The following is a 16,943-nucleotide window of genomic DNA, read 5'->3' on the forward strand; positions in this document are numbered from 1 at the left end:
CCTATAAAGCAGTGGTTCTCAACATTGTGGGTCCTCGGATGTTTTGGCCTTCAACTCTCAGAAATCCTAACAGCTGGTAAACTGGCTGAGATTTCTGGGAGTCGTAGGCCAAAACACCTGGGGACCCACAGGTTGAGAACCACTGCTATAAAACAAGAACTGCGCATGCTTTGAAGATAAACAACCTTGTTCATAATCTTGCTTCCTGAGCTCTTTCTTCTTTGGGGGTAGAATGCTGGAAAATGAGGAGGTCAGGAAGACTGGGGACCTCACGCTGTCAAAGCAAGGTATCTCTTTGAAAAATAAGGGACTGGCCTGAGGCAGAATATAATCTTTTCAATATATCATTTTCAGAGGAATTGTGTGATTTTTTTTAATACTAATCTGTTATTATGGCAGACTGAAGATGTTTCTTAGTTGTGTTAGTCATGTTGCATGATAAAACTGGTCAGCAGAGATAGTCCATTGAAGCTTTATCATCCATCAATTTCTCTGAAGGGAAAAGACTCAGAAGGACTTAATCTATTGTTTTCGATCAGGCCAATATTCTTGTAGAAATATGCAGTGTTTGTTATTGTGTGCCTTCTTGCTGTTGGAGACCCTAGGAGAGCCTATCATGGGGTTCCTATCTTTGTTCACAGTTGGTTTGCCTTTGCCTCCCTCAGAGGCTGAGTGAGTAATTCTGGGCAGTATGTATCTTTATGGCATTCATATTCTAAAGAACATTTTCCAGAACATCAGATCTGCAGTTCAAGATGTGTGCTATATCTATACAATATATGCTATAAAGCTGACATGTGAATTCAGCTTTTCATCCAAGCCATGAAATGAAAGAGGTTAATGTGAGATTCTTCAACTTTAGAAATCAGAAGAAATTAGCAAAGGATAAGCAAGAATACAAAATAATAGGCCTGTTAGCATCAGTCTTGAGTTCCCTTTACTTAATGATTCCAACTAGGAAAATACTAGGAAGTTGTGCCAAGGGGAAGTTTTCCCACAGGCAGTGTGTTCATCCTTTTCCATTTTGGTATGTGAAAGATTTAAAGCTAGAACCGAGTCCTTGGAGAAAGCAGCCTATCTCCAATTTCTTCTCTGCAGGTCGCACGGTTGGTTTCAAGGAGGATCACTATCTGCTCAGGCAGAGTCTCATGACTTCAGATCACCTGGATACCCCTATGGTGCGCACTGGCAACATGAAAGGCAGAGACACTGTCCATTGGAAGATCAAAAACAATGTGCACAAGCAAGACTTTTCTTCCTTACCTCCCAATCCTGGGGATCTGAGTGAGTGACCGATTCTTTTCGCTGGGGAAAAAGGTGCCAAAGAGAATGTTGCCTGTTTCTGAGGGCAAACCCTAACTGGAGCCCCATGGCTTTTTCAGTATCCAGTTCTAGATCCAGTTCAGTTATTTAGATTCTGCCATTGTGCTTTTGTCTCATTTTGAGTAACTTTTATATCCCTTTCTCACATTGCAAGTGGGGAACTTCTTGTTTAGCATCCTTTCTCATACCTAACATAAGTTCACCTTTAACAAAATAACTCAGTGATAATCCGAAAGTCTTCTCTCCCATGGGAAGAGATTTTGACAAAAGGGATCATTCAGAAAAGGGATAATCCCATATGCCTTTTGAGATGGTACAGTCGTTCCAGATACCTGTATATAGTGGCATACTGTCGTAGTCATGACATACTGTCATGCCTCTTATGGCATATGTACTTTGCAAATACAATTTCATTTTATATTAGTTTAATTACAATGGCTCCCACCTGCCCAAAATCGTAGGATTCATTGGGTGTAACTAATGAGGCTGAAATGTTCAGAAACGGTCACTTCTTGATTCTAGCCAAATTGAAATTAAATTCTTCTAGCTATTTAACATAGTGCATTATCACCTGAAAATTTTCATGCAGTTCAGTACTGATATCATATTAACTTCAGTGATATATAGGCAGACATTTCTAAGGATCTGAGATTTGCATTGCATATGTAAACTAACCATCAGTAGATATGTTGCACTGTTCTTTCTTGTTGACAGCCCATGGAGCAGCCTGATCAATTTGTTCTCTTGTTTCTAGTTCAGTATGGCCTGTCCCTCAGATTGGCCCGACTCTTCACCCCAAACCTTGCAAAACCACATAGCCGTGAATGTGAGCAACTGCAGAAGGATGTGGAGGAGAATGTAAGGAAAAAAGTTTGCTTTTGGGAAAGATAGGGAAGAACACTACACATGCACCTTATATGTTGGTCTGTTGAAAATAACATTAGCCTGAAGCTCTTAGCATGAAACACTAGTCTGAACACTGCGTGGAAAGCTGCGAGTAGTGGGATGTTCCTTATGAACTACAGAGCTAACAACATGTTTTTTCTTTCTGCAGCTGAATGAGGTTTATCGCACTATCCCAGGTGCCCACAAATTCCAGCAGACAAAATTCAGGTGAGTGACTTTGAGTATATGGGAGAGGGGGTGTTACTGACTAGCATGCCAACAAATTGTGAAATTTCAGCAAGAAAAATGAATACAAATGAGTGAAGGGATGAAGAACAAGATGGAATTGAATCTTGAGAGCAGCCTTGCATTAAGAGGACTGTATCTTCTTGCACTTGACAGGGGAAGTCAGCTACATGGAAAAATGCATTAGGTAGCAGAATTAGAGCTCTCATCCCTATTTACTCTCATATCAGTATTTGGGTAACTGGGTGTCTCTTCAAGTGTTATTGGACAGCATATGCCATTATCCCACAGCATTGCATAAGGTGGGGTGGAGCTGAGAAAAAATTGAGTCCACTACTGAGACATACTCAAAGTAGCTAAGCTATTTGTCATTTCTTCAATTGTAATTAAGATTCTTCATTTCATTTTATTTCTTTCCAGGTTACAGCCAAATGCTGGGAAAAGGTAAGCAAAAACCTTAATGTCTGAGTCTGCTCTCAGGTGAAGATGTATTGGTATATTCCAATTTATGCCTATTCTGTGAGAGATGTCACTTGCTATTCAAATACATCCTGTTAAAACATTACCAAAAAGTTTTTGTTCCTGCCTACATTTTGGTATCAGCTTTTCTCGAGGAATACTGAGAGCTACAGACAGACAATTCCTGCTACGAGGCAACAAATTCCTTCCTGTGTCTTTGCAGTATGTTTGCCAAATTTCCCTCTGGTGAATGCTGTAATGCTTGAAGGGACAACATGTGACTGCTAACATGTGACAATATGCAGCTGAGAAATACAACTGAAGGAACATTTGTTTTAGGCCCATGCTGTCTCTTCCGCTGTTGTTTTAGACCAGTGTTTGTGACTTCAACTCCCAGAAGCCCTGGCAACCTTTTTCAATGATCGGGAATTGAGGGAGCTGAAGGCCAAAAACACCTGGAGGGCTGCAAATTGTGCAGGCCTGTTTTAGACCCATGTCCCTTCATAGTTACAATGGTACACTACAAATGCTACTTTTTGCAGCAGTATGGGACAGTCTTGCATTAGTTCTCTTGCTGCAGAAAGTAGGAAGAAGCTTATGGATTGGAACTACAGTACGGTCCCTGTATCTAGGGGAGATGTGTTCTCAGACTTCATGTGGGTATATGAAACCATGGATAACAGCAAACCCTATTGAAATGAAGAATTTCTAGTCTCAAATACCATAGATTTGTGCTGGAGCATCTAAAGGTGTATAGTCTAGGGTGATCATATTGTGTCAGAAGTGGATAAATGAAACCATGGGTACTGGTCAAGTGGATACTGTACTTACAAACCAATGGTTGAAAGTGTGATGCATTTGGAAACAAGGCACACATGAGACATGGATGTTCCTTGTTTACAGCCTGCTCCTGGGTTAGTGATCCTCTTCAGTCTGTGGGCGGCATTGCCTCTTGGTTAATATTCCAGGAGACTCATGAAGTAGTAAGTAGAAGGAACACACTCTTTCTTTCCCCCTTTCTTTTCTCCAGACAAGATCATACAATTGTGGACACTGTACTCCCTGCTCCCCGCTCAGCTAAGAATGAAATTGTGAAAGTGACAGAGAAGCACGTGGCACAAGAGGCTTTCAATGATCTGAAAGTGGCCCCTGGTTATTATACTGTCATCGCTGATCAAGGTAAGTGCTGCACTTTGCTTTGTTCACATATTGGAAATAGGTTACAGTAGTGCCAATGTTAAGCTTCTCATTGCGGGAGGCAGCTGTTGAGGGCATGCTGATACAATGTATTTTTTCTCATTCAGTATACGATCAGTCCTTCATGAAAGTGGAAAACCATGATAATATTTTCCCTGGAATCTCTAGGTCTTCCAGTGTGATTTCTGCCAGAAGTTGATCATAGATTTGTATTGGAGATCCTAGAAAGACCATATTAAACACATCTGTGAACAATCAAATCCATAAAATTAAGCTCACAAATGTGGAGTAGTAACTGTATTTCTTCTTCTAAAGTGTCAGGGAGATAACAGTTCGGAATTTGCCTTTCCTTAGACAAATAGTTTTAGAAAAGTGCACCTTTTCTTTTTTATTTAGCAACACTGACAGCCAGAGCAGATGATATGTTTAGCATGTTTTACACGAGAGATGAAAGTACATCAGTTTGTCATAGCCTCAGAAATAAAGCTAGTCCAGTCTGGTGCTTTTGGCTGCTCACATTTCTCATTTTTGCTCTTAGATAGCTAACCCTTAGGTTCATTACTATACAACAGGTGATGCTCTTTGCTTTTGTATCACATGTGTATCACATGTTTAGCGTACTTTGTTTCATGTTTGGTCACTGGAAGGTAAGCATGAGCGTAATTTGTAAATCAGATCTCACTAATATAGGAGAGAAAATGGATTCATTTAAAAGAATATACATTTCCTTTAATGCCTGGTTAGCCCCTCAGTCATATGATACTTTTCCTGCATTCTGAAAGAATAAAGCCTAGACAGAGAAAGGTTTACTACCTCATTAGCGACTAGACTTTGAGTAAGAGCTGAGAGTTTTATAATGAGCTATTATGTCTCTAAAGTTATTTTCTCTTTTACTTCTTCCTTTTTTTGATGTGCTCCTATCCAGATGCCAATGGCCTGGTAGAGTTTCAGGAAGGAGTGGAGCTTGTGGATGTGCGGGTTCCTCTCTTCATCAGGGAAGACGATGATGATGAAAAGCAGCTGCAGGTGGAGGCCACAGATGTGCCAGTGGGAACTGCAGAGATCCGACGTCGACTGGTGAACATCACCATAATAAAAGAACAAGGTAAATGTGTGAGCAGCATAGTGGTACACAGAGATTGTCAATATTTTCTATCCTCTGCTCTTTCTATCTAATACCAATGCATTAATCTTGGGCCAGTTTTCCTAAGGAAAGTTCTCATTGCTGTAACAGACTCAGTGAACACCCCTTTTACACCAGATGTCTCCTGTGAAGTAGGTATGGGGTACTGCAGGAGCGAGGACCAATTTTCACCACTGTGCCCACTCAACAGTGTACCAGCACACCAAAGCTCCAATCCTTCTGAATTTAAAAAAATGCCTAAAAACTACTGCAGAATATAGGGGTCTTGCTCACTCAAGACACTCACTTACCTTGAAAAACCCACAGAAGCCCCAGCTGTAATAAACTGAAAAATAGCCAAATTGGAAACAGAAAGCAAGCTGTGTTACTTCTAGTCTAAATTTTTGGCAATTTTGAGCTTTTGGGTGAATTTTTGGAGGGAGATTTCAAGGTATGTAAGGGCAAACCACTGCTTTTTTGCTGCAGTACCTAGCTCTTGGGAGCCCCGATGGCCAAGTGTGTTAAAGCACTGACCTTGCAGACCGAAAGGCCGCAGGTACAAATTATTATTATTATTATTATTATTATTATTATTATTATTAAACTTTATTTGTACCCCGCTAGCATCTCCCGAAGGACTCGATGCGGCTTACAAAGGCCAAGGCCTCAACACACAATATAACAATACAAAACAAAAGGCAAATTAAAGACAATTAAAACAGTATGAACAACAAGCAATAAACAATACACTAAAACACAATAAAACTGGGCCGGGCCAGAGTAATGGGTACAAGATTAAAAATGCTGAAGTGACAGGTGATATATAAGGCTTATAGGGCAAGTGCAGAGTGGAGCGGAATGAGCATCCACTGTTAGCTCCAGCTTCTGCCAACCTAGCAGTTCGAAAACATGCCAATGTGAGTAGATCAATAGGTACCGCTCCGGCGGGAAGGTAACGGCGCTCCATGCAGGCATGACCACATGACCTTGGAGGTGTCTACGGACAATGGCAGCTCTTCGGCTTAGAAATTGAGATGAGCACCAACCCCCAGAGTCAGACATGACTGGACTTAACGTCAGGGGAAACCTTTACCTTTACCTACCTAGCTCTTAGAGTTGGAATCGCTCAGAAAAATATCTAAAACAAATTAGACAATCAATAGGCTTTGTGAGGGAAGTCTTCATAGCCTGCACCTTCCTCACATATGTGAAACAGCAATATACATAGAGAGAAATCCTAACATGTTGTATTCACTCCAAATGAGCATGATGCCTTTTTGTGGTTCTGAATTTTATATATATCAAGAATGAAACAACTCAATAGAAATCTGTCCTAGAATCAGGTAGATTATCCCAAGTGGATTGAATCTAGTTGCAGACTGATTTCATACAAATTAGCTGTAGTAATAGGTCGCAACAATGTGGTAATGTTCTGAAAAGGAGGTTGTATTTGAAAGGGACTATAATGGTACCCAAAATCAAAAGGTATTTTATATTTATACACACACACACACACATATATATAACATAATCTCAAGGCATACTGATTTCTGCTTTAGTGAAATTTGCCCTTAATGGGGCTTCGGGCTTGCCATGTGAAGTACCATTCTAGCACTTTATGCATCCTAGCATACGCCAACAGCAAAGGCACTTGGAAATGTCCGCTACTTTCTCTACCTTCTCTTAATCTTAGTGCAACTAATGTGAGGCATGTATCTGCATTCACTGTCTTTGTAGGCTGTCCAGAGTATTAATATGTCTTAGATCTGGTTAGTAACAGAAAATTAAACTAATTAGGGTAATTCTAAATGTGGTTTTTGTCCTACTACAACAAAAATTGGTTGCAATAGATCAATATTTTGTGCTAGCATATGTTGCTAGATAATAGTGGGAATGATGACAACTATGTCTCTCTTTAGCCAACAGCATCATCAGCTTCCTGCAGCCAGAGTATACCTACAGCCGCTTTGATAAGGTGGCTAAGATTCCTGTTGTTCGCGAGATACTGGACAATGGGAAATCTCAGATAACATACAGGACACGAGATCTCACTGCCCAGGACGGCAAAGTAAGGACTATGAAACTCTCATAGGGAATATTACTATTATTGTTATTATTCTATAACAATGTTGAAACCCACCTCAAATCGTGAGGAGAGGCAGGCAAGAAATAATATTTTTATTTTTTATTATTAATCTATATAATTAAAACCATTTTAAATTAATTAAAATTCAAGATATAGACATCAGCAGGACTGCACACCCTTGAAAGCCCATTGCAGTCAATTCTCAGAAGTTCGCTTGAATAAAAAAGTTTCATTTGATAGTAGACAGGTAGCCATCCAAACTCACCTAGAGAGGGAGTTCCAAAGTCTGGGTCCAGCTACTGAGACAGAGTAGAAAGCCTTGCTAACAGTGATTACACTTAGCTCTTTGCTCATTATTTGTTATTATGTGCTTTCAAATCATTTCCAACTTATGATGACCCTAAGGCAAACCTGTCATGGGTTATCTAGGGCTGGGAGTGAGGTATCTTGTCCAAGGCCACCCAGTCGGTTTCCATGACCAAGTGGTGAATCTAAGTCTGGTCTCTAGAGCCGTAGTCCGGTGCTCAAATCACTAAACCACAAAGATATCCAGTATATAAAGGTGAACTTAAGTATATATTGAGTATTCCTTATATCAAATGCTTAGCACTAGAAGTGTTTGGGTTTCAGATTGGAATATCTGCATTTTTATATATGTACACAAGAAGATATCTTGGCAGTTGGATCTAAATAAAAATATATGTTTCACATACATCTTATATGCATAGCCTGATGGTAATTTTATTCAAACTTTTAAATAATTTTGTGCATGAAATAATTTGTATACATTGAACCATCAGAAAGCAAAGGTGCCACTGTCTCAGCCAGACATGTGAACAGTTTTGGATTTTGGACTATCTTGGATTTTGAGGTGATCAACCTGTACGTGATGCTCAAAAATGTCTGTTGCTGTGTCTAGCCAAACTAGCAACGCTACAAGGGATCACTTGCATGGAATCTTGGTATTTCTTGCAAAAGAGGCAACATTCAGCTATTCAAAGTAAATAATGATGTTTCTTCATACCGGACAATGATGATTTTTTACACCTGCTGATCCATGAGAATTAGGCTTCAAGGCAATCAAAGAAATCTGCAGTTATTGTTGCCATGCATATTTTATAAGAAAACCCAGGATAAACAACCAGACTCTACAACAGATGTGTCTCTCATTCACTTTATGGAGACTATTCATGGTGACATAGTTCTTAGAAGTAACTGCTACATGTAGAGAAGTAAGAATGTTTACAATGCCACAAAATAAAAAGCATCAGGCTAACATAAAGCTAAATAAAATAAAACATTGATGGAAGCAGTACACTTTGATACTATGTTAAAGAACAAAAACGATTGATTCCTTCAAGAAAGTATCATTTGGAAATGAACCTGCACTTTGAGAAAGCTGAGTGGAAAAAGCTCTCAAAAAACTTGGAAGAAATAAATCTTCAGGAACAGATAACATACCAATCTAAATAATTTGAGATATTAAAATATTTTCTTTATATCAGTATACCATTCAGCTTTCCTTTCTACCCCTTCCCCTAGGATTACAATTTTGCAGAAGGTGACTTAGTCTTCCTGCCTGGGGAGAAGCGGAAGGAAGTGCAGGTGAAATTGTTGGAACTGACAGAGATAGATGCTCTTCTTCACAATCGGCAGCTGAAGCAATTTGTGGTGGATCTCCTCAACCCCAGGTTTGGTGCAAAGGTTGGCAAATACCCACAGACGATGGTGACAATCGCTGACCCAGGTGAGCTTTATCTGTTTCTGATGACAAACATCATTTTGATCCTTCTGTACGTGCCATAGTGTCTCAAGTTTCAGCTTCAATAGACAATAGACTTCATTGGACAAATGTGACTACCAAATTTAGTCCTGGTCAAAATAGGAAAGTTGATATACTTTAAACATCACCGGGCTCCCTCTAGATTTAGTCCCTGATCTACTAATCCAGTGTACTGAACAGAAAGAAATGGAATGTTTGGTTCAAGCACAACCTCTTCGTTTTCCTGGGAGCTTCAATTAGTTGTGCTGTCCTTGGTTGACACCATGACATTTTTTATTGTTCCAGTTTGTAGCACTGTGTAGACATAATGAGGCTTTGTCTTTGACAGTATATGTTTGATGTTTCATCCTTTGCTGGGAAAGGCATCATAAAGAGATTTTGTCATTGTTATTACATTGTGAGTTGTGATGATGAGTGGGAGGAGGAGGAAGCGAAAGAATTCACCAATACATATTTGTCCTTGCATCTGATAAAGTGGGTTCTAGTCCATAAGAATTTACCTCATAATACATTTGCTAGTTCCTATGTTGCCACACTGGATTTTATAAGTATTTCCATTGTACGTTCATTAATAATTATATATATTATGCTATCGCTTTACAGAATTAGTCATTGTTACTTTTAATGTTCTCCAAAATCATAATATTGCACATTATTCTGTATTTTGATACTTCTAGATTCCAGAATTCTGCCTCTCTTCTCTAATTCTTATAACGTTGCAAGTTTCATTGTAAATAACTGTTTCCAAACTCTTTGTTGTTGTTGTTGTTGTTGTTAAAGCCATACTTATATGTATTTAAAATAAATACATAATCAGATAAAAGATTATGTCAGAAACATTCCCAAATTGTTATGGACTGTAACTCCCCGAGCCTTACTAATGTAGCCAGTAGTCAGAATTTCTGGGTGGGTATTGCAGTCCAAAAATATCTGAGGATGTGCAAATTTGGGATTTCCTATCCTACATAGATGCATCTTTCTTAAACAAAGGTGCTGTTTCTGTGAAAATCAAGCCTTCCTGAAACACTAAACATCATACAACCAAGAGAAAATAATTGGCTTTCTTCTTCATCTTCTTACAGAAGCTATAGGTGATGTGCCACCAGCGGTAAGCACACGTCAAGTTCAGCAGTCTCCTAGAGGCATGCTTGGAGCCCCACTTAATCCAAATGCACAAGCACTAAGCTCTAGGAAGATCCGCTTCAACTGGTTACCTCCACCTGGCAAACCTGCAGGATACAAGGTATGGACAATGAAGCCATGGGGACTGGCAAGCTTATAGCCTTACAAATGGGAAAACACAGTCATGGTTGATCTGTGGTCAGGACCAAAGTACTTATCATATAACATTGTTATAGCACTATATTCCCCTTTAACTGCCATGGCAGCATCTTGTGGAATTCTGGGGTTTGCAGTTTAATTTAGTGAAGCCAAGAGCTCTACAGAGAGCAAGAAAACAGACTCAGTTGTAGTGTGTAGACTCTGGTGCAACAATCTGGACAAGGAGTATATGAGCATGTGGATACTCTGACTAAAACTACGGATAAAGCTTGTGTTTTAAATTGAGAATATACCTTAATGCAGGAGGGCTTCTAATCATACAGGAGCTGATGTTTTTGGTGATTTAAGGGGGGACTTCTCCTTGAGTTGTAGGTGAAATACTGGATCCAAGGGGACCCGGAATCGGAGGCCCGCCTGCTTGATTCCAAAGTGCCATCTGCTGAGTTGACCAACCTGTACCCTTACTGTGATTATGAGATGCAGTCTTGTGCCTACAATGCCCTGGGCGAGGGGCTTTACTCTGAAGTGGTCCACTGCCGCACACTCGAGGAAGGTATGTTAGCCCATTCGAGCATGTTAACCAAGAAGAAAATTGTGTTCAGTCCTCAAATTTCTAGCATTGCAGAGAGTGGGATGCTGAAAATCATTCACATGTTGAAATCTTCGGTTTGCTATGTTTGTAGTATCTTACTAACTTTGCCGGACTGTTTTTTGGATGTCTGACCTGTATTTCTAAATGCCCAACTAAAGTTTTACATGACTGTAAGACTATAAATTTGAGGACTGAAGGAAATTTTCAGTGAGAGGCAGAATCACCTGGGTGTGACAAGTCCTCATTTTGTCCCCTATATTCCCCAACCTCATATTAAAATGGCATTTATTTCACTGCATTTAATAATAGGAAGAAGGATTTTCCAAGCTTTTATCTTTTTAATGACTAACACACTGAAAATCACCAACAGTACTTGGTTAATGTTTAGGTCATTGGGTTTTATGGGCTTTAAAATCATAGAACCATAGAATAATAGAGGTGAAAGAGACCACATGGGCCATCCAGTCCAACCCCATTCTGCCATGCAGGAAAAGCACAGTGAAAGCACCCCTGACAAAATGCATCCAGCCTTTAAAAGCTGCCAAGGAAGGAGCTTCCACCACACTCTGAGGCAGAGAGTTCCACCGCTGAACAGCTGTTACAATCAGGAAGTTTTTCCTAATGTTCTGGTGAAATCCCCTTTCCTGTCATTTAAAACCATTGATCCAAGTCCTAGTTTCCAGGGCAGCAGAAAACAATCCTTGCTCCTTTTTTGTTGTGACATCCTTTCAGATATTTAAACATGGCGAACATGTCTCGCTTAACCTTCTCTTCTGAAGGCTAAACATACCCAGTTCTTTAAGGTGCTGACTGTAAGCTTGCACTGAGATGTAACCAATCTGCATCCAGTTCATTTCCTATCCCCACATCTTCCACTGCATTCGCTACATCCAGTATAGTTGTTTCTAATGAATAATTATTTTGTTTTCTACCTTTTGTAGTTCCTAGTGAGCCTGGGCGTTTGGCTTTCAATGTAATCTCTTCCACGGTGACACAGCTGAGCTGGGCTGAGCCTGCTGAGCCTAATGGGGTGATCACAGCCTATGAAGTTGGCTATGGGCTTGTCAATGAGGGAAACCGTAAGTCAATTTCTGTCTCTCTGAAAGCTATGGTTTTGATGAACCAGTTACCTGGGGTTGGTTTGTACAGGAAGTTAATTCCTAATGCATGTTTAAAAAGGAATGATGGTGTCTGTCATTCCTAGATATTCAGGCAGGGTCAAATAGAGGGAGGGAGGGGAAAAGAGGCTTTCAGAACGTAATGCTGATATTTCCTGATTCAAGTCAATGTTGACTTAAGGCCACCTATAAATGAGAACAGCCTCCATAGTATATGGTTTGATTGTTCAGCTACAACTCTGAAGACTAGGATTTGAATCCCTGCTCAGCCATAGAAATTCACTGGATGACATTGGGCAAGTCACATCATTTCATTATCAGCTTGTCTACTGTAAATAAGGTAATGATGTTTAACCTAGAAAAGGATGTGATTCCACTCTAGTCATCCCTAATGTAGCCATATCTGCCTGCCTCTGATACATTTCAGAACCAGAAAAACGGAATCCTATTTTAGGTGATTATTTCAATAGAATGGCAAGGTCTTGAATACTTGTATTCAAGCCAACCGCACACACAATAATAATCTCCCTTATTTGAATTGTTACTTAAAACTCTGTATTAATAGGTTCACCATGAACTGAGATATTGTTTGTATGGTATTTTGAAGTTATCCTGCTATCCTGTCTTTAGCTTCCATCGTATTGAATCTGGTTAATATAGAAAAAGATAAAAAACAGTTGCCAAGAGGCATAAAATATTACAGCACATGATTTTTTTTTGAAGGACCCTTTGGGCCAGTAAAGAAAGTCATGGTGGAAGACTACAAAAAGCGGATGGTTCTGATTGAAAACTTAAGGGAATCTCAGCCCTACCGTTATACAGTGAAGGCCAAGAATGGAGCTGGATGGGGGCCTGAAAGAGAAGCGACTATTAACTTGGCCACACAACCAAAGCGCCCTATTTCCAGTGAGTTATTATCATAGCTATATAGTTAAGATTTTGCTGTGAAGAAATTTTGTGTTTTACTTGAAATATTGCTCCTTTATTCATCATATTCAAGGTGTCTCTTTTGTGGCACATTCTGCGAATATAGTGTACCAAATATATGAGTAGAAAACATATTGTGGTATGTAGATACACAAATGTCACAAATACTGGCAATAGCCTACTGACTTATTGATACTGCTAGTAAGATGCATCAAGATGTTGGTCAAATTATTATTGTTGATATCCTTGCTATTATTATTTTATTTTATTTATTTAAAAAGTTTCCTTAGCTGGTCTTTCCTAATATGTAATTCTAATTCTGTTGTTTCCTCCATACTTTCTGTTTTAAAGATTGATCTGCATAACTGGATATATTTCCCCATTGCCACACTGAAATTATTTCCTATTCTTTATAATAAAATACCATGCTTGAAACATTAGAGAAAGCATGTGGTATCTCACATTTGGGAGAAAGAGTAGTTGAGCTCACTGAGTATGTATCTATAAATTGGCCTTAATAATGTTTTCTACCTTCTTGCAGTTCCCATCATACCTGATGTGCCCATAATCGATGCTGAAGGAGGAGAAGATTATGACAGCTACCTCATGTACAGTGCAGATGTCATGCGCTCACCTGGTGGTAGCAAACACCCCAGTGTCTCGGATGATTCTGGTACAGTTTGCATTGCAACCATTTGTGGGGAATGGTGGTGGTTTTCCTTTTTAAATGTCTTTCCTCAAAGGCTTAGACCAGGGGTCCCCAAACTAAGGCCCAGGGGCCGGATGCGGCCCATCGAAGCCATTTATCTGGCCCCCACGGCACAAGAGCAGAAGGGGGTTGGGCTAAATGACCCAAGGGGCCTCTTACAACCATTATTATTATTATTATTATTATTATTATTATTATTACTATTAACATTGAGGCTGGGTGGCCATCTGTCAGGGGCAATACTAATGGCTTTTGGTGCACAAAGGCAGAAGGGGATTGGACTAAATGGCCCAAGGGGTCTCTTCCAACCCTCTTTATTGTTGTTGTTGTTGTTATTGTTGTTATTATTATTAACATTGAGGCTGGGTGGCCATCTGTCAGGGGCAATACTAACAGCTTTTGGTGCACAAAGGCAGAAGGGGATTGGACTAAATGGCCCAAGGGGTTTCTTCCAACCCTCTTTATTATTACTATTATTATTAACATTGAGGCTGGGTGGTCATCTGTCAGGGGTGCTTTGCTTGTGCTTTTGGTGCACAAAGGCAGAAAGGGATAGGACTGAATGGCCCAAAGGGTCTCTTCCAACCCTCTTTTTTTATTATTATTGTTGTTGTTATTATTACTATTATTAATTATTATTGCTCGGTGGCCAACTATAGTCCGGCCCTCCAACGGTCCGAAGGATCATGAACTGGCTCCCTGTTTAAAAAGTTTGGGGACCCCTGGCTTAGACAATGAAGAATACTTGGAAGAAGTCCACTTTCAAGCTGATATAAAACTGTTTGGATTTATCAAAAATGTTTTACATCTAAGGCATACAATTTTGTCCCCTTATTTTAAGGCAAGCACACTTCAAAGCAAGAGTAATATCTGCTTGTGTTTGGGAATGTATGATCCAGTATGATTTTCCCCATGTTCTTCAGAATTATAAACAGAAATTTTCCTTTGAATATAATATTCAGTGAGCTTTATTTAATCTGGTTGCTAACAGAATATCTGGTAGCCACATTGTATTAAGATTTCATGTTTCATTGCATCCAATTAATAGAATTTCAGGAGTAGAGACTCCATGTTCGTGTGTTTGTGATCCTGTGAGTTCTTTCCATAGTATACTTCAATGCATCAAAAAGTGACAGTCATGTAACTCCTATAATCTGGATTAAGGGGAGGACTTCTGACACAGCAGTGAGATAGTTCACACCACCATATTAACCTATTGGAAAGCCTAAACATAACTAGATTTCCCTTGATTCCAACTACAACATTAGTGTTTGAACATAATTTATTTTGTTCTGATAATGCATTTTTGTGGTGACATCTACTTTCATAATGTTAGAATCACATCTCTTCATGACACTGTAGACTTAGAGGAACAACTCAGTTACCTTTCCTCCAGTCTATACAATTCTCTTTTAAACCATTAGAAGAGGTTATTCCTGCTAGAACTGATCTGGGCACTGCTCTGTGTGTCTTCTCCCAGGCATTGTCTTTGTTTTCCCAGAGTAGCTGTACCAGAACGGCTGTTCTTTCCCTTTGCTATATTTCAGAGGAAAAATATTGCAAAACCACCTATGAGTATTCCTTGCCTAAGAAAACCTTGCAAACTTAATGGATCTGCCATAAGTTAACAAGCTCCTTAAAGACACTTCCACTAATCTTTTTCCAAATGGGGAATCCAAGGCACTTTACAACAACATATTTTGGAATTGTCTTGTATATAATAGTTGGCTGGTATCAGGTTATCTATTGTTTTGCTTATTCATATACCTGAACTGGCAATTCCAGCTGCTAGACAAGATTAGTAGTCTTACGGCATTGTCTTTAGGTTAAATCAAATGTGGGGTGCATGGGTTGCAAGGAGCCCATAAAAATCATTGAGAGTCCTTCAGGGACCTTCCAGCCTACCCCCTCCTCTTATTTTACTGCAACCCATACTGTCCTTGGAGTGTGCGGGAGGCAATTTCACCATCTTTTTATGCCTGTCAACTGTTCTAAGCATCAAAGAGATCTTTATTTACCCAGAATGTAAAATAGAAACCAACAATTCGAGTTCCTCTTATAGTTACATTGAGTTGTCCTGTTTGAACTAGAGGTTCATTTTATAGCAAACGTGCATGAGATAGTATTGTCTTCTTACTTGGAGCTGGATGCATACATTGAGAACTGATAACAGGTGTAGTTCAAAAATACTTCAAACCAGGAGGGTATTTTGTGAAAATACTTTTTTGAAGTTACCTGTTACACTTGGGATGCTGGACTTCTAAGAGGAGTCGAGGGACTACAAGGATCCCATGATAAAGTCCCAAACATATTATGTTGACTTGCTTTGTTTTCTTTAGTCCAGTATTTGAACTGTGTAGTCCAGAAGGAGGCCAGCCAGCCTTGTCTTTGGCATTTGCTTTCTGCTTTGCTACAATGCTATGAGGGAAAGTCATAACTTGACTAAAATTGGTGAGAACCAGTGGGTCTTGCACATTGCATTAACCCACCTGACTTTCCCATGCTTAATCGATTCTTGTTATTTGTGGTTGTAATTTGAGTACCAATTCAGTTTACATAATAGATGAGCCACACCAGGTGACATTCACAGCATCAGAAAGTGCTACTGCAGAGTGTTTTGTGCAATTCCAGAAGTCCCTGTTAGGAAGTGACAAAAAGAAAGAGCTGCAGGTGGCTTGCAGGTGGCAGTCTGCCTCTTTTGCGTGCCTCCTTATCTCATCCTCCTCAACCTTCCAGTTGTGCCAATGCCAGTACTTCACTTGTTCCAAAAGGCTCTAGGTGGAAATATGTGCAGCTGCTGGGGGATGAGCTGGACCTTCGTCGTGTCGCCTGGAGGCTCCCAGCAGAACGGATCCCTCGTTACTCGGACAGCAGCTGCTTTTCTTCGGACACAGAGGGTCTCCTTCAGGAGGATAACACTCCCTCTGTGTTAGTCGGCAGTGATGCACCCATCAGCAGTTTGCCAAGAAGTGGGACTCCCCGGCCCCAACCAGGTGAAGGACGACTGCCTTCCTCTCTTCCTATAATGGTCCTGTCTCATCCTCCTCCAAGGGCCTGGACCCAGATTTTGGCCTCTCCATCTCTGTAGCAAGCACATGCTCATCTTGGTGTTGGTCTCAGTGGTAGTATTGGCGTGATGGAATTGACTCTCTGTAATAGAGTTCTGCTTGCAATATTCTGTTGCACTCTGCCTACGTACACATTGCTCAATGCC

At 40.0% G+C, this 16,943-nt stretch overlaps 1 protein-coding gene across 6 annotated transcripts in view; it reads left to right on the forward strand.

The window, feature by feature from the left end:
* Nucleotides 1-16,943, forward strand: part of itgb4 (integrin subunit beta 4) — a 77,660-nt gene that overhangs the window by 48,585 nt on the left and 12,132 nt on the right. For 5 of the 6 annotated variants that reach the window (XM_008104424.3, XM_008104425.3, XM_008104426.3 and 2 more), the window contains exons 20-33: nucleotides 1,099-1,284; nucleotides 2,078-2,181; nucleotides 2,378-2,436; nucleotides 2,875-2,898; nucleotides 3,944-4,092; nucleotides 5,036-5,215; nucleotides 7,153-7,301; nucleotides 8,862-9,066; nucleotides 10,185-10,345; nucleotides 10,756-10,936; nucleotides 11,917-12,054; nucleotides 12,817-12,999; nucleotides 13,562-13,693; nucleotides 16,501-16,722. In XM_008104424.3, the coding sequence (XP_008102631.2) occupies nucleotides 1,099-1,284; nucleotides 2,078-2,181; nucleotides 2,378-2,436; nucleotides 2,875-2,898; nucleotides 3,944-4,092; nucleotides 5,036-5,215; nucleotides 7,153-7,301; nucleotides 8,862-9,066; nucleotides 10,185-10,345; nucleotides 10,756-10,936; nucleotides 11,917-12,054; nucleotides 12,817-12,999; nucleotides 13,562-13,693; nucleotides 16,501-16,722 (2,073 nt within the window). The remainder of the gene's footprint in view (nucleotides 1-1,098; nucleotides 1,285-2,077; nucleotides 2,182-2,377; nucleotides 2,437-2,874; nucleotides 2,899-3,943; nucleotides 4,093-5,035; nucleotides 5,216-7,152; nucleotides 7,302-8,861; nucleotides 9,067-10,184; nucleotides 10,346-10,755; nucleotides 10,937-11,916; nucleotides 12,055-12,816; nucleotides 13,000-13,561; nucleotides 13,694-16,500; nucleotides 16,723-16,943) is intronic. The other variant, XM_008104430.3, reaches the window with a different exon arrangement.

The sequence above is a fragment of the Anolis carolinensis genome, chromosome 2 (assembly GCF_035594765.1).
Source record: "Anolis carolinensis isolate JA03-04 chromosome 2, rAnoCar3.1.pri, whole genome shotgun sequence".
Taxonomy (NCBI): Eukaryota; Metazoa; Chordata; class Lepidosauria; order Squamata; family Dactyloidae; genus Anolis; species Anolis carolinensis.